Below are 24,671 nucleotides of genomic sequence, written 5' to 3'. Positions count from 1 at the left end.
AAATATATGTTATAACCACATTTATATAACATACGTCATTTGAATTACAGAAGAAAAATAATATTGAAATGATTAATGATCTATTTAAATATACTTTTAATGATGATATATTTTTGGTAGGGAGTAATCATTTTACGGTACATTTTTAAAATCTTTATTTCATATCATTGATGCTGCGAATAGTAGATAAAGTATATCACAACCCAATGTACAATCATCATTACATGATCATCAAACCCTGGTCACAAGTCATGGTTATGTTTGATAACATTTAACAAATACAAAATTGCGCAATAACTGCTCCCAATATTTACATGTCGCCGAGTGACGTGACGTCACAAACAAGCACCTGTTTGGAATGCCTATTTGTGAATGGTTTGTCTGCTTCATAAACAACTAGCGGAGCAGTGAATTGGAGGTTTTGTGCAGGAATATGGACGTGTAACAGTAAGTAGACAATGAATGATGTTCAGCAAAAGACGTATTTAATCTTGTTTTCCCTAAATCACATACATATCAGTCACTTGTTGTGATTTAGAAAAGTTTTCATGTTAATCAGATTAGTGATTGCTGAAACGAATCGTGGGTCTCTCTACTCACGAAGTAAACAGCGGATGCATTTTACAAAATTATGTAAAATCTGAAATGGTGTTTATTTTTTATTTTTTATTAACCGAAATGTTATCATATTTTCAAATTAGACCACTCCACATTAAAGAAATTTATTTTTTCATTCTGCACTACTTGGGTGGAAAAAAAGTTACGATTTTATGAAGAAGTGATTCTCAATATCAAGAGTATTTGATCATAATTGTACAAAATTAACACAGTTTGACTGTCCATATTGTAGCAGTGATATTTAGTAGTAATCATAATTTTTAGATAACCTACACAGGGGTTGTTCATTTAACTCTATCCAGGTGATCATGATATTTTTAAGTGACATTTCAAAAGGGGTGGTATGGAGAGTTGACCTCTTTATTCTTTCATAGCGACATTTTGGAACAGAAGCTAGTACCTATATCAAAAATTGTTTAAATTCATGTCAACTGCTGTCTTCATTATCAGCAGGGGCGGTTGGGTAGCCTAGTGGTTTAATGTGCTCGTTCGTCACTTTAAACGCCCGGGTTTGATTCCCCACATGGATACAATGTGTGAAGCTCATTTCTGGTGTCCCTGCCAATGATATAGCTGGAATATTGCAAAAAGCGGCATAAAACCATTCTCACTCATTATCAGCATAGTTCAGCATGTCCATGGTGAGACAAAGGGTGTGATGATCAGGGTTTCCAAGCATCATAAGCTACGTCATCTTAAACCATACACACAGTCGACTCTCGTAAACCAAGGACTGAGCCAAAAGTATCTACATGTATCTATCCACTTTGCCACTTATCCAACAAGGGTGTGTCTAACTTTGTTTATTTCTTAGTTCTTGTCAGCACCATTATCAGAGAGACTATCCCATTACTGAGTTGGTGTCAGTGCCAGTAATGAAGAGCAAAGACAGCAAATAAAACCATACTGTGTCAGTGAGATACATGTTTTGTGTGAAGAATGTTTAACTAAGCTGATCAGCAAGCCAGAGTGTTAGCATACAAATTCCTGTCTGGCGATACAATCAATTTCCCTATATAAAAGGACTTGTGGACCAAGGAAATGTTCTACACATTTTGTCCACATACATGATTAAAGTTATCTATTTCTAATGCTGAATAATTTAGGAAGCAATCAGGATGAGAATTGAGGTATCTACTTTAATATCCAGTTCTTTTTATTTTCCGGTTAGCACTTACTAAATTTGAGTGGATCGATGTATCAACCTAACACAGTTCAGATTGGCTATATTTTGCTGTATTCCGAACATGCATTTATCAAAAGGTTTCTATTTGAATTGTGCCCCCAGCAACCTATTTTGATCGTAAGAGCAGTTAATGGATAGAGCTGCCAGTTTCAGTGACTTAGTTGATTGCATGTCATTGTACCCTGACTGTATGGGACATTGCTCATGAAATCAGTCACTGGTTTGTCTGGTCGAGGTTTAATTATTTTCAGGTCATTGTCATATTTGTGGAATATTGCTGAGTGCAGCATTAAACAAAAACTTTGTTTGTTTGTTGTTTAACGCCGCACTCAGCAATATTCCAGCTATATGATGATGGTCTGTAAATAATCAAGTCTGGACCAGACAATCCAGTTGTTGACATCATGAGCACAAGTCCACGTAATTCGGATACAATGACATGCATCAACCAAGTCAGCAAACCTGACCACCCGATACCGTTAGGTGCCTCTTAAGACAAGCAAAGTCGCCTTTTACAGCAAGCATGGGTTGCTGAAGACCTATATTACCCCGGATCTTACAGGTCAAACAACAAACTAGTATATGTGGGACTGAATTTCAAGAAAATTAAAAGTGTCAAAGAGCAAGCATTGTTCAAACACAAAGGAAATATGTTTCTGTTTGTGCTTGTGAATGTCAAACATTGCTGTCAGATAATCACTTTGATGTTTTAAGATATACGATCAAATAACAGTGTTTGCTCGTGACTGATATTTATCGCCAGAGATTTTATCAACAATTTCAAAGATAAGAAATATATGTTGTATTGCATCATTCATACATAAATATATTCTTATTACATGCTAATAATTTCCAACACTAAATTTGGTCCACAATCACAAACAAAATATGTAAATAATTCCCTAATCCACAGACTAATCAGACATAGTATTCACTTCCTTGGGTACTGAAGATAATTAAGGATCCTAATTAGCAAGTAAATTCATTAGCAAGTTCTGTTGTCTTCCTACACAATGGAAGGAGCATCTAGGAAAGAGGAAGTTGAGATTAGCCGGGCAGTCAACCCTGTCCTTTGTACAAGGAGAGGCCATCCTCTCTATCTCCAGGGCTCGCATCTCGGTAACCCTGAACCAGACCCAGGATCCATTCCCGTTGTTCTCGCGATCTCCAATATCCTGTCCTTGATTTTCATAAACATTTTACTTAGAATCAAACATCGAGATAAGAACTAAATGGGTAAGAGACTTGCCGCGGACAGTTTTGATGGACATGAAGACATACTTTCCTTTGAAAATATTTTTAGGGCTTTCTTTTGCGTGTCAGTCAGTTTTACAATGTTGAATTTCTCACAAACTTGTAATCGGTGGGGTTGGTTGCCATGTTGTTGATATCTCCAATCTATCATGGAGGCTGGTTTTTAACTTGCATTCTGATTGGTACATTAGACTATTGTAGCAAATCAAATTGGTTGATGAAATTCAAGTGGAGGTAATTTTAAATCACGAGAACGACGGGAATGGATCCAGGTGTTAGTGTAGTTTCACTGAAATGCCAGCCCTGGAGATACAGAGGATACCTGGAAAGGCCAACTTGAACAAGATATTATCTCGTTAACAAGTTGCCTGTGTTAATTAATGACAACATTAACACTTATTGTATGCAAACTTGGGGCTTTCCTCCCACATTGAGCTGACACGCCGTGATATGACTAAAAAAACTGTTAAAAGCGGCGTTAAACACAACTCACTCACTATTGTATGCAAAAGTATATTTGTGTAACAACATTAACACTTATTATATGCTAAAGTATATTTGTGTAACAATATTTACACTTATTGTATGTCAGTGTATATTTGTGTAACAACATTAACACTTATTATATGCTAAAGTATATTTGTGTAACAATATTTACACTTATTGTATGTCAGTGTATACATATATGAGTAACTGAAAGTAATAATTGGATTCATTGCCAGAAATTGTGTGTATGTGTACGTATGTATTAGAGCTGGGACAAGTCCAAATGTAGTACCCAGGTACCCAAGCCCCCATCACCTGACCCTACCCGTGTACCAGCTGTAGGTCTCAAGAGCTGGGTACAAAATATTTGATTGGGAACTGTTTTACCAGAGCCCTGACAAGAAATATTCAGATATACGAATAAAACGAGATAAAGAGAACAAACCTTTGAGATAAACAAAAGTTTGATGCTAACAGTCCTTTGAGATAAACAGAACTTTGAGATACACCGGTAATTGAGATAAACTGGATGTTGCGATCAATGTTTGATTTCTTGGAAAGATACAGCTGTTTTGTTCCGAGATATGACATGTTTTATCATTTCTGAAAAAAGTAATTGTGTCAAAATGGACAAAATTAGAAATAAAATTTATTTTAACATTTATTTAATTTCAGAGAAAACAATAAAAGAAGGAGGCAGTGTTATTCAAAAATGGGATGTGGTTCATCAACAGTGGGGGTCGCAGATCCCGAAACAAATGGCATGACCCCCGTGGATAAACTGTCACCAAACCACGCTGTGAAAAACGGACACACTTCACCAATAGCTAAGGAGTCAAATACTAAGAAGAAGAAAGAGAAGAAATCTACAGATTCCAATGCTAACATAGAAAGTGTGGAATCCAATAATCCAGGTATGTAGGATTCTGGGTGTGGGTTACTTTGATGTCTTTCTACAGTCAGGCCAGACAAGTTGAATTCTTTGTTTTAAGGAATCATATTGTGGCTATGCCAACAGGGAGGTAATTATAATTAAATAACACAGGGATTGGTACCAGGGTCATTTCCAGAAGAAAACTGATAAATAAGGCCATCTGTTTTAAAGTCCTACAAGATTTTCATCCTTGCCTGCCTCATAACTTGCTTGGTTGACCCATTAAATGACATGGAGTCACTATACCTCTATGTCTCTATTAAGAGGACGAAATTAATTTGTGATTGACATAAGATTAATGAGTTTGTACTTGAAAATTGTTTGATTGGATTCCACATTTAGTATTTTAAAGTAAGTAGGCAGATAGGCTCTAAAAGTTGATATTTTTCAGAAGAATTCTCAATAAAACAGAATAAAAGACTTTGTAGGCACATAATTTGTATAAGTGCTTGGGGAAATGGTGAAAAATGTATCACCTCCCAAAAATGAATAAAAAAACCTCATAAGAACAGAAGTAAAACCCAAATTAGGCTAAAAAAAACAATAGTCTCTCTAACTGGTTCTCAGGCACCACCCCGCATCATCATAAAGTCTGCTGCACGTTTTGTTTTTATTTCCATTTTTTTTTAAATATATAAATCCTAATACTTAAACACAATGCACAAAAAATATTAAAATGAAAACAAAAACGAAACTTGCAGTGAACTTTATGATGACGTGGGCAGTGCCTGAGAACCAAGACCTGTTTTTTCTTTAGCGTTAGACATCTATATTTTTTCCACTTCAGGAACAAATTCTCTTTCATCATGCCAATGTGTTTATGGGGAAGTTGATGGGTACTGTATAATACAGTAGCACTTTCCAATCCCGTAGCAACTGTCAGTGAGCTGTACCTAGGTACCGTGAACAAGCATCAGTTGCTATGTACCAAGCATCCTCTATAGGCATTGAGTAACAGATGAAGTGTCATTACAAGGATGTTTCGTATTTCATTTATCGAATTTCGCACCTTTTATCATTGCAACCATCAATATTTCATCCAGGATGAGGTTGTTCAAATAGGCGTTGACACTTCTGAGGGGCGTGCTATAGTCACATGATCTGCATTAAAGTGCATGTGCCTTGAGAACTCATGTTGTCTGTAACACATGTAAATGTTGCCGTTACTAAGATATTGATGTTTACTGAAACTGTACACCTTCATAAACATCAATAAAATGTAACAGCTTTTTTTGTACGTGACATTTTTGACAGATGAACATTCTGTAATGTATTTGTTTTCCAAGTAACAGTATAAGTGAACATGTGTTTGGGCTGGGACGGGTAACTCGGATATCTGGGTCGGGTGGGTACTGAGTAGGACCCGGGTACCCTCAGGACTACCCGGACCCGTAGTTAGTCACGTCATATATTGTTTAAGGACAAAAATTAGCTAGAACTCTATGGTTACACTACAAGTCACTAATGTTCACATTTCTTTCTAACTATGCACCTATTCCTTCTGGTTTTTCATATGGTTGAATAAAGATATAACTTAATTCAACTTCAGTGTATGAAAGACCAACTTCAGTGTATGAATGACCAGATTGTTTAATACATGTATGTGTATCTAAATACATTTTGCCAGGGCTATGCTAAAAATGTTCCCAATCGGACATTTTGAGACATCTCCTGAGACCTACTGTGGGTACCTGGGTAGGGTCGGGTAATAGGGGGTTGGATACCCGGGTAGTAAATTTGGACTCGTCCCAGCCCTAATGAGAGTTGTCACTTCAGATGTTGTTAATAACATCCATAAATTGTGTCTACTTCGTCATCCGTCAACTTCAAAGTAATGCTGATCAAGCAATTCAGATGTTGTTGTTGTCAAGATTATATTTCAAGATATAATTTTCAACTACCATAATTAGATATGACAAGGAATATCATGGATAACAACTTTGTTATTATACATGGAAAAATGATGAAGGGTTATGAAATAGCTTGTAAACATTGTTTATGTATAATAAAGAAGTTGTTATCCATGATATTCCTCGTCATAATTATATCTGATTAAGAAATAGAGTTTGCTCTACCCCCGTGTGCAGTGTAATAAAGTGTAGCTTAGCCCTGAGGTGTTGTAGTTAGAGGACGCTTGCTTGATGGTAATGAAAGAACGATGTTGCCAAGGATACGTTAGATGACGGGGGAGGTAATTTGAACTGCGCCATGACGTAACTCAAAAAGTGTACTTTAACTCAGGGTATAATATCTATTGGGTTGGCTGAAATAAGAACAACAGAATGTTTTGTTCATTGTGCATACTCCCTGTGTTCGTTATTTGATTTGTCAGGGAAATACTAAATGGTAATTCTGGGTAAAAGAAGGAGGTTTTCAGTTTCCCGGATCTATAATATGCTTCTGATTACCCGTAGTCGTTTCGTTCAAAGATTAACAATTTTTGCTTGTTTTCTAATTACAAGAAAACAATTGAGCAGACTGGCATATACAAATAAATTAGGATTATTATTTTTATTCGTGTTTTTTAAAGTACCTTCTGAAGAAGATGTAATAATGTTTTAATCAGTTTATGTAGAGGATATATGACTGTACTGTATCTAATGCAGGTAACTGATTCACCTGGGAGGGACTTTGTCATTTTATTGTTCTTACAAAACCAAGGGGCAAGTGTTAATATTAGCCAAAGCCAGACATTGCAACAATTCAAGATATTGCCATGTTGTCTCATTGTCACCTTTAGTTTGTTTGTTGTTTAACACCGCACTCAGACATATTCCTGCTATATGACGGTGGTCTGTAAGTAACTGAACCAGACCAGACAATCCAGTGATTGACATCATGAGCACCAACTACGCAATTGGGATATGATGACGGCATCAATCAAGTCAGCGAGTCTGACCACCCAATCCCACAAGTCACCTCTTACGACAAGCATAATTGCCTTTTACGGCAAGCATGGGTTGTTGAAGACATATTCTACCCCAGATCTTCACGGGCCTCACCCTTAAGTAATAAACAAACCTATTATTCAACGTGTAACTGTAAAATGTCGCACTTTGGTTTATTATCTCACATTTTCTTGGTATTGACAACATGACAATGTCCTTTCCATGATTCCATAATCAGGTATTACAGTGGGCATAACATTCAGATATGGTTATCCATCTATCCATCCATCATTAATCATTATTATATCACAGAACTGTTCCATCATTTGTCACAAACTCATGCAGATGACTCATGTTCAAAAATGTATGCTGCGTCCCACAAGAGAGCCTGACATTTCTATCAAACCTGTAATTAGTTGTAAAGAAAATCATCTAGTTAATAAACCCATCAGGTTTGCTCCAAATCAAAGAATTCCGAATGAAATGCCTGCAACATTCATTTTCCCCACATACTTTCTATAATCTAAACATAAATCTCAAAATCATTACATGATTGATTTCATATTATCGAGATCGCACATGGACAAATTCATGGGTAGTGGGATTGCTGCCCCATCACACACTGTTAACGACTACATAAATAATGGAGGGTGTTACCACCTACATGGAAACGCAGTGTTATCTCCAAGGATGTGGTATTGATGTTAGCTGTACGCATCATTGAGGCGCTATTTTCAGGAAGTGGCTATTGTCCACCGAATTCATGACATGCTGGGGCGCTGGGACTGGTCACCTGGTGTACTGCAGTTGGACTCTTGCTAGACTGTCTCACAGGCCCTAAACAATAAATTGATAATGAATCAATCTCATTAAAATCTGATCTTAGTTCTCGCTATCGCTGAACAAAGATCTGAGGACATAAGCGTCGCTTACAAGATCATGAAAGTGACAGTCGGAATGTGTTTTCTAATCATGCAACCACGAAATATTTAACATGGGGTATTCCGAACGACAGTTAGGGGTTTTATGATTATATCCATATAATCTAGGCCATCTATAAGCCATTCCAGAATGTTCTTCTTATCAGTTTTAATCTTTTTAATCGAGAATACATCAAAATATGTTTGGAAGCGTAGTCGCCAGTTTGAAACTTGTTTCATGAAGCTCGAGAAAGCTGCCTTCTGATTGGCTAATGTCGATTTCTTGTCAGTCATTTCATTGGTTGGTCAAAATTCGCGAAAGGTCGTTCTGACGTGACCTGAATGGGATGTCCTCAGATCTTTGTTTAGCGGTAGTGAAAACTAAGATCTGATTTTAATGAGATTGATAATGAATCCAACTCTAATCTAGAATGATCTGGCAAGTCTAGATTGTCCCAGCTCTGAAATTATTCCTGCTCTGGGTTCCATTTGGATTTTATGTTTTATGTTGTAGAATATATTTTTAAATAAGATAACTTTTGTGGGACTAAATGTAAGTCTAGTCTCTAGCTTGAATGTATATTTAGTGTATCTGATTGAGTCTGCCAATCAAGTTTGTGAGACCTTTGATCCACTGTTTCTTTAGGGTGGCAGATTTTCCATGCTTAATATGTTTGTGATTGTTATGGTGATGAGGCAAGGATTAATGTAGAACTCCAAAGTTGGTGCCCTTGACAGGCAACTTGGGCAGACAATGTTAGCTTGTTTAAAATTGGATTTTATTTCCTTATATTCAGAGGAATGTTAATGAAACAATGTAAAACTAAGTATGAGAGCCTCTTCATCTCTAGTGCTCCCATATTACAAAGGCCAACATAAGTCCCAGAGAAATGGATATTTTAACAAAGAAATGAAGGATTCTTTTGAAGGGTTTTGTGAGTGGTTTTACACCACTACTGACAAGCATTTCACTGCTCAAAACACACTTTATACCGAGGTTGAAATTGAGCCCAGGTCTTTGTGTGATCTTTTAGCCACAATTCTACAAGAAATACTATAAACATGACACAATCTGACTAAGTCAGTTCCTGACTGGGTAATATCATGTGATGCAAAGATGTAGAAGAAGCTATTGAAAATATATGACATAATCAATTTGGTTTCTGTGTTTCAATATTTGCATGTCACTTTGTAAACAATAACAAATGTGTTTGATCAGAAAAAAAAATACAGAATACAATTTTAAAATTGCTATTTTATGTGAATATAGTAAGAGGTGCTTAGTTGTTTGCCAGGTGTAAGTTTGTAAAAGAATTCCACTTGAACCCCACCTTTATAGTGAGTGCAGAATATTAAAAAATACAAGTTTGTTTCATAAATATATCTACTGATATTAATTCAAAATATTTGACCCGTGAAGAATCTGGGTAGAATAGTTCTTCAGCCAACCCAAATGCGTGGATCGATGCTCATGATGTCAATCACTGGATTGTCTGGTCCAGACTCGATTATTTACAGACCGCCATCATATAGCTGTAATATTGCGTTAAACAACAAACAAACAAAATATTTGTTTTTGAAAGTTCGATTTGGTTCTTGTGTTTGATAAATCTTAGTAATCACTATTATATCACAGAACTGTTTAAAAATTTGTCACAAACTCATGCATATGACTCATGTTCAAAAATATATGTGTGTCCCACAAGAGAGCCTGTCATTTCTATCAAACCAGTAATTAGTTGTAAAGAAAATTGCTGTCTCTATGTTTCAGTGCCAAAGAGTGTTGCCTTTGAGGTAGCATTTGATGACAAGAATCTCCTACTGAAAAACCCTCCACGGAGATTACAGGTAGTTTATTATGTTATGTCATTATTCACCAGTGATCAACTGACTCTTGTTGTTAACATGGTAAAAAGGTTCAGTAAGCGCAGCTGTATGTTCAGTGAGACAGTAGTTTACCGATTCTGACCGATTTTCGTATTTGGGCAACCATATTTGTGAAGAAAAAGTGAGGTAAACTATTCTTTTATTTTATGTTATGAGTTAATGAAGTTTTTTGCTCATAGTGGACTGTCCATGAAATAAGATAATTGTGATTGCTAAGAAATGAAGAGTCTATTCAGGTGATTTCTGTGTCTGTCTATGTGTCTGTCTGTGTTGCTGTGTGACTGCCTTTGTGGTCTAGTGGTAGAGCGTCCACACGGAGAGCTGAAGGTCCGGGGTTCGATCCCCGGCGGCATCATACCAAAAGATGTTAAAAGATGGATCTTGTTATTTGCCTGTCTGGCACTCGGCATAAAGAGGATAAAACAAGGACTGGTCGGCTCGGAGTCAGTATACTGTGTCTGAGTGGGGTATTCACGTTAAACTGCGGCATGGTATCTCAGTGAGCTACCACTATAAATCGGCATTAGTCTGGACTAGTAAAAGCAGCCACAGACACACACACGTGTATGCACGTCGCTATATAGGTGCAATAATCTTGGACGCGACGTTTCACCCCATTTCACCTCACCTCACCTCACCTCACCTCACCTGTGTTGCTGTGTCTGTTACTCTGTCTGTCTCTGTGTGTCTGTGTCTCTGTGTCAGTGTTTACATATATGTTCCGAATTTGTGAATGGATCCTGTGTTTGTCAGATTTTATTGTCCACAGGAAATACACTTGGTACAACTTACAAGAACAGCTGTCGTTCTGATAGGGCAAGAAATCCAAAGATTTAAACTAGGGATGTAATAATCAACAGAATGTTTGGTATCACTATACTCTGTGCCACGATACAAATATCATAATGGCATGTATTGATGTCATGAGATTAGGGCTAGGACGGGTAACTCGGGTACCCGGGTCGGGTGGGTACTGAGTAGGACCTGGGTACCCACAGATCTACCCGGACCTGTGGTAAGTCATGTGATATATAGTTAATGACAAAAATTATCTAGGACTCTATGGTTACACTGCAAGTCACTAATGTTCGCATTTCTTTTATGACAATGCACTCATTCCTTCTGACTTTTCATGTGGTTGAATAAAGATAAAACTTACGTCAACTTCAGTGTATGCATGACCAGATCGTTTAATACATCTAAATATGTTTTGCAAGTGCTGTGGTAAAACAAAATTCCCAATCAGACATTTTGTATCTCTTTGAGACCTAAAGCGGGTACCCGGGTAGGGTCGGGTGATGGGGATGGGGGGGGTACCCGGGTAGTAAATTTGGACTCGTCCCAGCCCTACATGAGATGTATTGACACAACATGATATGCTTGACACTGGGTATGAGAAGGAAACACTATCATCATCAAAGTAAGGGAATAGCAGGCCAATTAAAACATGCCTCGTACAGTGGAGTTAACTACTGGCTTCATGCTGCTTGGCTAGTTCATTGCAGTTGTTCCACTGTTTTCTTTGTATGCGAAAAGAGGCACTTCAAGAGAACATCAAATGTATGCATTGTCGTGACAATTATATTTCATTTTCCTAAAATAGAGTAACTGAGATAGTCTCCGATATTGGAACTTGCAACATTTTTTCTCTCAAGACAGATAAAGTGTAATTTCTGGTAGCTCGTAGATTTTTCTCTGAGTGTATCACTACAGCCCTAAATCCATGTCATTGGATGCTGCCAGTCACATGACTTTTATATGGGAAGCAACAAACTCTGCACAGAGTCCACCTGATGTCCACTGAATGTCCACTGAATGTCCACCTCTGTCATATTTCTTCACCATTTAGAAGTTGAATATATTTTTACCTTTTTTTACCACCTACATAGAATTTTAGGCCAATTCTGTTGTAAATTAACCAATAAAGTAAAAGGCCTAAAAGAAAAGTTACAAATTGGAAAACTAGGATTGTTGTAGAGACATGGTCTCAGTAGTTCTATGTATTGTATGATTACAGAAATTAGCCCCTCTGAATGTTCCCAAAATGACTCCTGAGTTGTTGGCCGAAAGGCAGAAGTTGGCGGAGGATAAAAGGGAGAAGGTAAGTCTGTCTCAATCTTTCCATCGTATTGTCACTTGTGTGTTTGTTTAGTGTTTAATGCCGCACTCAGCAATATTCCAGCTATATGACTGCAACATGATTGAGTCTGGGCCAGACAATCAAGTGATTGTTATTATCAGTAACATACTGTGCCATGAGTGTATGATGACACGCAATCAGGCAAGTCACTGAGGATGCTGGGGACCTATTCTAAACCCAGATCCCCGGGAGTACTGCCAATTGTAGCTCAGGATCAACTGCTTTGGGTACAAGATTTGTTGTGCATGGAGGGGAGGGGTGTAGCCTAGTAATTAAATCACTCGCTTGTCACACTGTGCTGCCGATGTTGCAGGAGTTGCAGAGGAGGGTCAGTGCGTCACGGAAGTCCTCAAAGCGACGAAGGGAGTTGATGAAGGCAAAAGAGTTCGAACAACAACAGCAGCTACAGCAGGGAAATCATGTGTGTTATATTTCTCATTGGGTTGGGAAGATGAATTTAACAGATATTTGTCACCTTATTTGAAAGAAAACTTCATTATATGCACCATGTTATGACTGAACTCATTCCCTGACCTCCGTGATCACTTGTCATGTGTTTTTTGTTTAAAAGATGTCTTTTGTGCAAGTTATATCCATCAGGCAGCGTTCGTTGCGTAACAAAAATGGCGGATGAATAAAATTGTTAGATATGAAAAGTTGCCATGACAACAACATGATCCGAAACAGGACCTCTTCCTTACCGCTACCTATAACCATGTTGATTGTGTCTATCAGATCGAGGAGCAGTTAAAGATGGCTGAGTTGAAGAGACTGGCCAAGTTGGAGGAGGTCCGTACTCGACAGAGATTAAAAGAAGAAAGAGCAAAGCGAGCGAGAGAAAAGGTGAGAATATTTCTGAAAGTTCCTTGATCCCCCTTAAATTAGTTTCATACTCAAACTTAATACCCAGTTCAAGGATTTGATGAAAACAATACATGTTTTCATTAACTGCTCATCTTATAAAGTACCAATTTGTTTTATTATTTTAGGCAAAGAAATTGAATCAAGATAATCCTGATGTTGATCTGGACGTGGAGAAAGACGATCACTACAATGCAAGTGATGGTAGGTGCACAGTCTCTGCAGAGCAGTCTTCCTTGCAAAATATATCCTACAGAGTTGTCTCCCTTGCAGTATGAGAGTCTCTTTGGTGTTGTTCTGTGTGTATTTACCTGAACAATATCTTAATCTTAGTTTACAATTTTATTATCCTCGGTTTAAGGATTAGATAAACCGGGGCTGGAAGCTACAATTATCATTAAAATCAATAATAATACATGTTGGTAGAATATATTTTTATTTGAATTTGAAATGATTTGAAAATTATGCCTCTGGCCAGTGCAAAATCCTTTTTAAGATAACAAAGCCTTCAATGACAGAAGTAACATATGCATGTTGCTGTAACATATGCATGTTGCTGTGGAGAAAGTGAGCATCCTGCTCATCCCCATCCCTGCCTGTGCAGTCAGTCCACCCACTGCAATCTCATTAAAATCAGACCTCACTTCTCGCTACCGCTAAACAAAGATCTGAGGACATACCATTAGGGGTCACGTCAGAACGACCTTTCATCAGACCAATCAGAGCATTGCTTACCAGATTGTGAAAGTGACAGTCAGAATGTGATGTCTAATCATGCAACCTCCAGGGATGTGAGCAAAAAAAGAGGAAAAGTCTAGGGGGGTCTGGAAATTTTTAAAACATTTGATTGCATTTCAAGCAATTTCGTGCAGTTTGAACAACATTCACACCAAGAAATGTAATAAGTCAATGGCAAAAGTCAATAAGTCAAATAAACAAGATGACAGATGCAGTAAAATTTCGAAGTTAAATCAGTACTTTTAAAAAATCGGGCATAGCTTACGCGCACCTGGCTAACCGCCAGGTTTGGGAGCAATACTGCCATAAACTTCAACCCCCATCCCCCAGACACAAGGACAACTGTCACAAGCGTGCAATGTCTGACCCTTTCCCCATGTTGAAGCATATTGAAAAAAACTTACCTTGTACTTACCTTTTGATGAAAAAACAAAACTCCATTGCAAACATAAGACATTAATACAACATATATCCCAATGTTATGGGGTTTTGGACGCTGAAGAAATATTCATAGTTTTCTCGCTAATCACATGAACTGTAAAACATCTCATTCACTTACAGGCTAAAAGACAACTTTATCTTAAAAATAAGCCATCAGCTGACTCTGAGTATTTACAATTTCTGTGTGATGCCACTACCCACGTTATAGTGCAAGTATTCGTGATAGAAAACGTATGATGTCCGAAAACCTATGCTGGTGAAAGCTCTGATCGAAAACAGGACAATCCGCGACGGTTGTCCGGTTTTCGATCATATTTTTCGGAGTGTTTTTTTTTTTTTTTAAATGTTAATTTTTTACGCGGAAGATGATTTTTTTCCGAGGACTACTGTTATTAAAAAGCGATTTTCCGCGTTTTCGCGGAGATTTCACTTCCCTGAACCTCGAAAACTTTAACTCCGAACAATAGTTATGGGTTTAACGGCTGAATCCATACAATCTAGACCATCTATTAGCCATCCCAGAATGTTCTTTTGTTCAGGTTTCAAATTTGTAATCAAGAATTTGTCAAAATGTTTCGAAGCGTAGTCGCCAATTTGAAATTAGTGCCGTAAAACACGAGAAAGCTGCCTTCTGATTGGTCATTGCATTGGTCGGTCAAAGTTCGTGCAAGGTCGGTCTGACGTGACCCGTAATGGGATGTCCTCAGATCTTTGCTTAGCGGTATCTTTGATAAGATCTGATTTTAATCACAAGATATGAATTATTCAAATTGTGAAACATGTCTTGGCTTCATCTTCTCTGAAAGTTCAAATGTCTGACAATTTTGAAGCCCATTCTTACTGTCTCCTCCATTACATGGCTGAATTCCTGCCTTGATGAAATATTGAACAATCTTCACTCAGTTTCTTGCCTTTCCACCTGTTAACAGACTCCTGGGGAGGTGACGGTGAAGAAAATCACAATTATTTTGGAAGTCCCAAGAAGAAATCGCAAAGGGACCTCCATCCAACAGCCAGTGCTAGCACCGTCGACAGCTTTGACAATGCATTCATGAGAAGACCCAACGAGGAGAAGCCTTTGGCAACAAAAGATGACTTCTTTGACTCATGATACTTAAACACTTTGATATACAAATTTGTATGATATCCTGAAGCTTGATATCCTATACTGCATGTTATCTTTTCTGCTTCATATCCTGTTATCTTCATCCTCTGTATCCTTTTCTGTATGTCATACCTGTGTGATATCCTGATCTGTGTGATGTCATACCTGTTTGATATCCTGTTCTGTATGTCATACCTGTGTGATATCCTGATCTGTATGTCATACATGTGTGATAACCTGTTCTGTATGTCATACCTGTGTGATATCCTGTTCTGTATGTCATACCTGTGTGATAACCTTGATCAATATGATGTCATACCTGGGTGATATCCTGTTCTGTATGATGTCATACCTGTGTGATATCCTATTCTGTATGTCATACCTGTGTGATATCCTGATCTGTATGTCGTACATGTGTGATATCCTGTTCTGTATGTCATACCTGTGTGATATCCTGATCTGTATGATGTCCTACATTTGTGATATCCTGTTCTGTATGTCATACCTGTGTGATATCCTGATCTGTATGATGTCATACCTGTGTGATATGTTCTGTATGTCATTCCTGTGTTATATCCTGATCTGTATGATGTCATACCTGTGTGATATCCTGATCTGTATGATGTCATACGTGTATTATATCCTGATCTGTATGATGTCATACCTGTGTGATATCCTATCTGTATGTCATACCTGTGTGATATCCTGATCTGTATGTCATACATGTGTGATATCCTGTTCTGTATGTCATACCTGTGTGATATCCTGTTCTGTATGTCATACCTGTGTGATAACCTTGATCAATATGATGTCATACCTGGGTGATATCCTGTTCTGTTTCTGTCATACCTGTGTTATATCCTGATCTGTATGATGTCATACCTGGTCGATATCCTGTTCTGTATGCCATATCTGTGTGATATCCTTATCTGTATGATGTAATACCTGTGTGATATCCTGATCTGTATGTCATACCTGTGTGATATCCTGATCTGTATGTCATACCTGTGTGATATCCTGATCTGTATGTCATACCTGTGTGATATCCTGATCTGTATGATGTGATACCTGTGTGATATCCTGTTCTGTATGTCATACCTGTGTGATATCATGTTCTGTATGTCATATCTGTGTGATATCCTGATCTGTATGATGTAATACCTGTGTGATATCATGTTCTGTATGTCATTCCTGTGTTATATCCTGATCTGTATGATGTCATACCTGTGTGATATCCTGATCTGTATGATGTCATACCTGTATTATATCCTGATCTGTATGATGCCATATCTGTGTGATATCCTTATCTGTATGATGTAATACCTGTGTGATATCCTGATCTGTATGTCATACCTGTGTGATATCCTGATCTGTATGTCATACCTGTGTGATATCCTGATCTGTATGTCATACCTGTGTGATATCCTGATCTGTATGATGTCATACCTGTGTGATATCCTGTTCTGTATGTCATACCTGTGTGATATCATGTTCTGTATGTCATATCTGTGTGATATCCTGATCTGTATGATGTAATACCTGTGTGATATCATGCTCTTATGTCATACCTGTGTGATATCATGTTCTGTATGTCATACCTGTGTGATATCCTGATCTGTATGATGTCATACATTTGTGATATCCTGTTCTGTATGTCATACCTGTGTGATATCCTGATCTGTATGATGTCATACCTGTGTGATATCATGTTCTGTATGTCATTCCTGTGTTATATCCTGATCTGTATGATGTCATACCTGTGTGATATCCTGATCTGTATGATGTCATACCTGTATTATATCCTGATCTGTATGATGTCATATCTGTGTGATATCCTATCTGTCTGTATGATTTCATACCTGATATTTTGTTCTGTGTTTTTCCAGGGCTGTTCTGTATGATATCTGTGGGATAGCATGTATGTATGAAATCCTTTTCTGTAGGATATCTGTGCTGTGTTTCAAGGGTAGCAAAATAGCGATGGCCAGTTCCTTTTCATAAAGTCTATCACCTTGGTCTGTGAATATTTGTGTGTGTGTACATATATATATATAATCTTAACATTTAATAACTATACCAACCAATCAAAACTAAAAGCTAGTAAGTGCATGCTCAGATTACACTGAATGACTGTGTAGAATGACTTATCAGAGTATTTTTAATTGTTTGCTAAAAACATATGCAAACAAAAAGGTATTTATTTACGTTATATTCTCAGCTGATATGTCCTAATTTTTTATATTACTAAGTTAGTATTATAGTACTACGATGTATTACAAGGAAGTCATAGTGATAGACTATTGTGTTAAATTGATTGATGTCAGTTGAAATAATATTTTTTGGTAAATAATTATATCCCTGATAATGAGCGTGATTTCTGGTGAATGTTAATTCAAATGCCGTGATTTGTTTCTTGGATTATTATCATGATGAATATGTGAGAATCAAAAATTCACTGATATGGCTTCCTGTTATAATTATGATATTCATTTATGTTATATCATAACTATTCTTTTTTCAAAAGTAGATATTAACATTAATAATTAGGAATTCTTTTTAGCCTTCAATAAAAGATGTCATGCACATGAACTCAGTGAGAAGATTATATATTTTTATTGTTTTAAAACTTTATTATTTTATCAGTGTTATCTTGTTGCAAGTATATTAATGTTCCAAATTCAATACCATTTTGAAGATGAATATACAGAATGAATGAATGCTTATTCTATTTGTGTATTACACCTTATTCGTATGATTAATGATAAATGTAAATATTATTCATATACACATTCTGCTGATGTGTATCGGTTGTATTTTGTGTATGATGTGTTGATAAGATCATGCTCAAATTGTTTATTTTTACACATTTCTATCGTGTAGAAAGACGTATATTTTACAAATTTCTATGACGTAAATCATGGATAATTTATTTAAAACATATGCTCGTTGAGATACTGTTTTCCTGAAGGTGAATTTACAGAACAATAAAATGTACAATGCAAACTCAAAGTGCTTTTAAAATAGGTCACAATATCTAACATGAAATTTATATGTTTCAAATATGAAAAAAAAACATGTCTTAATCAAGAATGTTTAATTCATTGCTATATTTTAGTGACCTTGGTTACCAATACTTATGTATGTTGTATAGTATTTTAATTCAATTGGAGTCACCATCATGGCTACATATGATAACTGGATCCATGGTTGATGTTTTAGAACTGTATAAAATGTAATAGACATTTAACATTAAAATTGACTTTTGACATTAATTGACATTAAAATGTTGATATTTTGGTCCCCTCCCTTTTAAAAATGCTGGATCCGCCCTTTATGGTGGCTGGCAAATATGCTGCTTTTGTCGTCAAATGAAGTTTAGAATTGATATTTTTTATGAGTTGTGTAGCAACATGCATAAAGCATGTGATGCACAGGCATTAACAAATCTGACAAATTATTATGTAAGTCAGTTGTTAGAGCCAGATCCCATATACCGGTATATGGTCTCTGCATAGGAATACTTGTCCCAAAATGCAGCCGTTCCGAACCAGCTGATTATGAGCTTATAAGCATGTGTGTAATCAACCGACCATGCACTAAACAGATTGTAAAGTTTGCAGAAAATTTCTTACAACCAAAACAATCAGGTCAGGTAATCGTCAGTTTACTATATTCATGTTTTATACTATGATGTCAGTTTTTCACAAATATTTGTTTGCTGTTACCAAGGTTTCTAGTAATGTTATTATTGTTAATGTGGAATTATAGTGTTAATAGCAACACACGCTCAAGAGAGACTATCCTTGTAAACTATATATTACATCTATGATATTTCTTGCAGTATAAGTGTCACACAAAACAAGGCAAATGTATCTTCATAATGTCAAGGGCCACAAAACACACAAACAATCATTACTCCATACTTTAACACTGACTTACGACAGTCATAGCGCTAAGATCACGTTGTTGAACTGGTCTTGAATACTATAAGGCATCTTCCCAAAGTCCAGTTTCCACTCTTGTCGAACTAGGCTGGAATTTCAGGGCTCGATCGTAGCGCCACCAGTGGCTATTACCAGTTATGTCCCTTCTAAGCCTCTCCTATGGACCAATCAGATGCCGTCTCTCGGATCACTTGCGTTTGCCTCACACAGGAGGTCAGGACAATCTGATCAATAATCAAGATCTATATTGTGATAAAACGGGTCTTACATCGCGAAATGCAACAATCACGTGAGTACCTTGATTAAAAACATGAAAAGATTCGGAAAATATCTGCTGACAACGAGTTGGTGGTGCACATGCTTTGCAAATCCTGCAATCGACCAAAATCTGCACAACACTTTACAAACCGGATTTTAATTTCGATGCGCGATATTGATTGGACTATGCATAGACCCGTCAGTCAAGCCAAAATTCAACTCCATAATACCAGCCTAGCTCGGCAAGGGTGGAAACTGGACTTTTATTATAGTCAGTGAACTCTCTTGCCTCAGGAAGATGACTATAGGGTGACAACAACTTGTCTGGATTTTTTACTTTTTTTATATCAGATATGTACATAAGTTAGGATATAACTTTACAGCTGTTTACTCCAAGACCAGTGTGAATTGTAATATGTTTAATGAATGATGAACTATTTATCTTTCCTGACTGGAGAACTGATGTCTGTGTCTATATGTTCACCAAATAAGGCCATTATGAATTATTTGATTATCATCCATTTTGCCTGTAAAGTGAGATTTGGGGGTGGGTGGGTTCTTTTAAGAAAAATGAAAAAAGTTATTTCCTCAAATGGGAGGCTGATGCGAACAAATCACACATAATATGAAGTGAGCCATGTTTTTTTAAAGATCGGCTTCGTAGCTATTAAAACTTGTTCTCATCACGATATGGCTAAAATAATGCTGATGCGCTGTATAATTTTAACTCACTCACTCACTCACTTTAAGATAGGCAGGCAGGATGATGATCATATGGTGGTTAATTTATTCTGGCCTAACACTAGTGTGTCAAAACTGTTTACATGTACATCTAATGCCAGAATCTACATATAAACATTTTACTAAACTGTGGTAACAGGGTACGCCATTCTCAGGCACATACCTCCATCCTCAATAATCCAGGGTAGCACATCTCCAATCTAATAGGATTTTTAATATTTTTAAATATGTTGAGGACTCATTCTGCTGATCCCACAATTCTAAATGACACTTGCATTATGAGAAAATCTGTCATAAGTTAGTGACAAGAGAGATGTAGCAGGTTGGTCACTTCCAAATGAAACTTTTCTGGCGAATAGGTCCACAGTATACATGTATTTAATAATACAATGGAGATCTGGTAACACTGGATAATGGAGCATAACTGCATACTTTGTTCAGTATGTAACACCAAAACAGCCATAAATAAAAATTGTCCAATGTGAAAAAATTAGAATCAGCCAAAAAGAGCAAATGTGTGATAAATGGTGAATATGATTATTTATTGAATATACACCCTATGCCAAAATCTGTATGTTGACTTGTAATCTGTGACATATAATTAATGAAGTTGTTTTGTTAAATGTATACACTTAGGGTATACTACTGGAAAAAAGATAAGAACCATCCGATTCTATCATGTTGCTACAGTTAATCTGTCATCAAGCTGACATGACGTGCCAGATTAACAATAGTAATATGAAAGAATCAAGTGGTCCTGAACCCTTTTTTTCTGTAGTATATATTTATTTGGTAAACCAGACAAATTTTGTGGGGGGTTTTATCAGTCGCTAAGAAGCAGAAAGTTAACAATAAACCTATTTTGATTTGAGTTGAAGTTCTTGAAAACGACTATTGAAATGATAGTTTGAATGTGAGACTCATCTTGACTCAATGTGTGAATTCCTGTGTGAGAGTAACACTATTTTTCAAGGCATTATAATTTGCAGATGCACGGGGTCTGCCATTAACTGGCTGACAGGAGGGCAGTTGAACAGAAGGATGGCTTCTTCAGCTTTGACGTCGGAGCACATGCCCAGTGCTCTGTGCTTGAGTTCAAAATCCCTGGCAGACCCAGGTGAACCCATTTTAACCCTAGTTAACTTTGGTTGACCAGTGTTAACCCATGTTAACTGACAGAATGCACCTTGTGATATTGTTGATCACCTACCTCAGAGTATTTTCTGTACTTTTCAAATGTTCAATGACATATGTTATGAGAGACTGGCTGCAGTCTGTCTCCAATATAAACATAAAACATAATACATAAATCTGAGGTATATTTTCCCTGGCATATTCCAAATGCATAGGAAGCTCTAGAAACTTTTGAATATGTTTTCAAATTTTGGGTTGCATTTCGTTTGTTTGCTTGTTGAGTATTTTGAGACATTTAAACGTGGTAATATGATGGAGTATGTTCTCGTCTAGTGATATGATTAAATTGATATGAAGTAAATTATGAAGTTAAAGTATGAACCTAAATTATTCAATCAAAACTTCAGTTTCAATTTTTTTAAATTTTTACTGGAAATAGAATATAAGATTGAAAACCTGGAACACATTTCAGCAGGCATGTTCTCTGTTATCTGTGGTCTTTAAATTCTCTCGTCAAATGGAAAGGAGTGTGTGTTGAATCTCATTGGTTAAGGATGTATTTAGGAGTGTTTCACTTTTTCTAAGATAGGTATTTCTAAAATGTAGATGATTGAATAGAACCTTGACTTGAAAAATGAATGAATCAGCACACTTATTACCGACTAGCGGTATGCCACATCCACACTTTACTAGAGGCATGCTGGGAAATCTCTCATCGTGTTAACAGTTTTGCATGAATACTAGTATTCAACTTTTTGAGATGTTTTAATCACATTTGGATTAATCTTTCATCTATTAAAATTTTTTTTTTTTCCAATTGTTATCAATAGGGTATTTTATCCGTAATTTTATAAAAAATTCTATTATTTGATTGCCACTGTTTGTTATAGATATGTAAGAGGGTTACTGAGATCTGAAGTCATGTCTGCCTGGTTTATGAAATGTTGATTTGTTTTATTGAAGTATTTGAGTAGATTGTTGTATTGACCTGGTATTTAATTCTGTGATATCATTTAATTTACCATTAAAATGTGTTCTAAGGCAACTCTAGCTTTAAATATCTGTTTGTAGTGAAATTAGAATTGAAGTCAAAGCTATAGGAATTAATAATTTATGCCCAAATTGTGTGAATTTGTTAAACAAAATTACAATTAACAATTTAGATGTTGTTTCTGTACAGAGACTTTATACAGAATAGTTGGTTATTTGTAATTATTTTAATTGTAAACAGGAAATATTCCAGTGCTTTTCATTATTTAGAACATGTGTACCCTAGGAATACAGCCCATTATTAGAATCAGCTAAGTCCATGAAGGTAGATGTGTAGAATCACAACAAAACTAGAATGCAAAGAACACTGTATAATCTGTCATCTGGTGTTTGGTTTTCACACAAGTTTAAAGTACCAAACTGTTCCAGGATTTTATACTTCAGCCAGGTTTAAAGTCTCAACCTCATTCACAATGTTCCCTGTTCCCTATGTCACTTTTCACTACGATTTGCAACCACTTGCGTCTCCTCATTGTATCCCCAGTTTCAGTGCACAAGGGCAGGTAACTCTGACTGCACTTATCTGGAATGGGGACAGTTTCAGGAAAAGTAAGCTGTAAGTTGTATTCTGCATACAAAATCAGCTTGTATTATTGTGCCAATTTGATCAACGTCAAACTATTAAAAAAAAAAAAAAGAAACAAAAGATGTACTTTCTTTTCTAATCATGCGGACTTTGAATTATGAAATGATCTCTATTAAATACATATGTTACATCATGGACCCTAAATATATTATATATCATATTAAGCGGCCATGGTTACATCTTCATGGATTTGTTCTTCACAAGGTTTCACTGGGTTTTGTTTCACAGAAGCTGAAATTGTATCATATCTTCTGTAACTGTGTCAAGTTTATTCTGAAATTGTCTCAGATGCTCAATTTGTGTCATGTTTCTGTTAAATTTGTTAATACTTCTGGATTTTTGTGTCCGATGCTGAAATTGTGTTATGTTTCTGCTGAAATCATGGTTAAATTGAAGAAGTACCGATGATGCCCTGGAGGTGTATCTGAAACTAGCAGTATTATGTATTGTTATATTCCGGGGCTGGTATTGTGAGGACCTCTCACCTGTGATAGTCATTCCTGGAGAAGGGACACTGCTTGAGCCACCCCACACCTGGTGCTGGCAGACGTACTGTGTTCCCAATAAATGAGTGAAGTTGACAAGTTGGTTATTGTTATTTTTTTAAGATTATCAGCATGTCAATCGCCTGAAATCATATCTTTCACTCCAATTTGGCACCTCCCTCCATCAAGATCTCACCTGTCAGGTGAATTTTGACTGCCCAATCAAAATGATGCATGCGATTTTTGTTTGTTTGTTTGTTGTTTAATGCCGCACTCAGCAATATTCCAGCTATATGATGGCGGTCTGTAAATAATCGAGTCTGGAACAGACAATCCAGTGATTGATATGAACATCAATCCATGCAATTGGGATCGATGACATACATCAACCAGGTAAGCGAACCTCACCACCCGATCCCGTTGGTCGCCTTTTAAGACAAGCATAGTTGCCTTTTACGGCAAGCATGGGTGGCTGAAGACCTAGTCTACCCCAGATCTTCACTGGCTCAAGAGTCAGTAGCTGTGTCTGAGTGGGGTACCCATGTGAAACTGCGGCATGGCATCTCAGTGCTAATAGCGCCCATTTCTGGTGTCCCCCGCCGTGATATTGCTGGAATATTGCTAAAAGCAACATAAATCCATACTCACTCATTCAGTCAGTGCTAATAGCACTAAAACCGGCATAAGTCAGACACACAGAAACACAAAGATGTACATCACTCAATAACTGCAATACTTTTGAATGCAACGTTAAACCCCATTTTATTTCACCACACAGAACACAAATGTTCCCTTGATAGTAAACATACCAGGATGCTCAGTAATGTTGTGTGCCTAAAATATTTTCATTAATTTTCCATTTGAACTGCCTGTTTACGTTCATTTTAGAAATACATACTTCAAATATGCTTCTCTGGATGCCAAGAATTTAGAAGCCTACATTCTGTTGGCTGGTTATAAGGTTCACTGTACATGACCTCCTATGATGTGTGTGTGTCAGATATATAACTAACTA

At 36.7% G+C, this 24,671-nt stretch overlaps 1 protein-coding gene across 1 annotated transcript; it reads left to right on the top strand.

Annotated features, from left to right (window-relative positions):
• The first annotated feature begins 357 nt into the window (after positions 1 to 357).
• On the top strand, positions 358 to 15,555 carry LOC139443583 (uncharacterized protein YscB-like). Its single transcript, XM_071224551.1, has 8 exons — positions 358 to 447; positions 4,220 to 4,458; positions 10,058 to 10,134; positions 12,191 to 12,274; positions 12,627 to 12,734; positions 13,049 to 13,156; positions 13,303 to 13,378; positions 15,283 to 15,555. Exons 2-8 carry the CDS (start codon positions 4,257 to 4,259, stop codon positions 15,462 to 15,464), a joined length of 837 nt encoding a protein of 278 aa, XP_071080652.1. The 5' UTR covers positions 358 to 447; positions 4,220 to 4,256; the 3' UTR covers positions 15,465 to 15,555.
• The last annotated feature ends 9,116 nt before the right edge of the window (positions 15,556 to 24,671 follow it).

Source organism: Haliotis cracherodii, unplaced genomic scaffold (assembly GCF_022045235.1).
Source record: "Haliotis cracherodii isolate W230 unplaced genomic scaffold, xgHalCrac1.p SCAF_5, whole genome shotgun sequence".
In the NCBI taxonomy this organism is placed as follows: domain Eukaryota; kingdom Metazoa; phylum Mollusca; class Gastropoda; order Lepetellida; family Haliotidae; genus Haliotis; species Haliotis cracherodii.
The sequence above is the reverse complement of the archived record's forward strand: the minus strand, read 5'-3'. Positions and strand labels throughout refer to the sequence as shown.

Excerpts from the sequence above, each read along its gene's own strand:
- LOC139443583 (XM_071224551.1), top strand. The coding sequence starts at position 4,257 with ATGGGATGTGGTTCATCAACAGTGGGGGTCGCAGATCCCGAAACAAAT. Across the intron at positions 10,135-12,190 it reads ACCCTCCACGGAGATTACAG|AAATTAGCCCCTCTGAATGT; the intron begins GTAGTTTATTAT and ends GTATGATTACAG. Across the intron at positions 13,379-15,282 it reads TCACTACAATGCAAGTGATG|ACTCCTGGGGAGGTGACGGT; the intron begins GTAGGTGCACAG and ends ACCTGTTAACAG.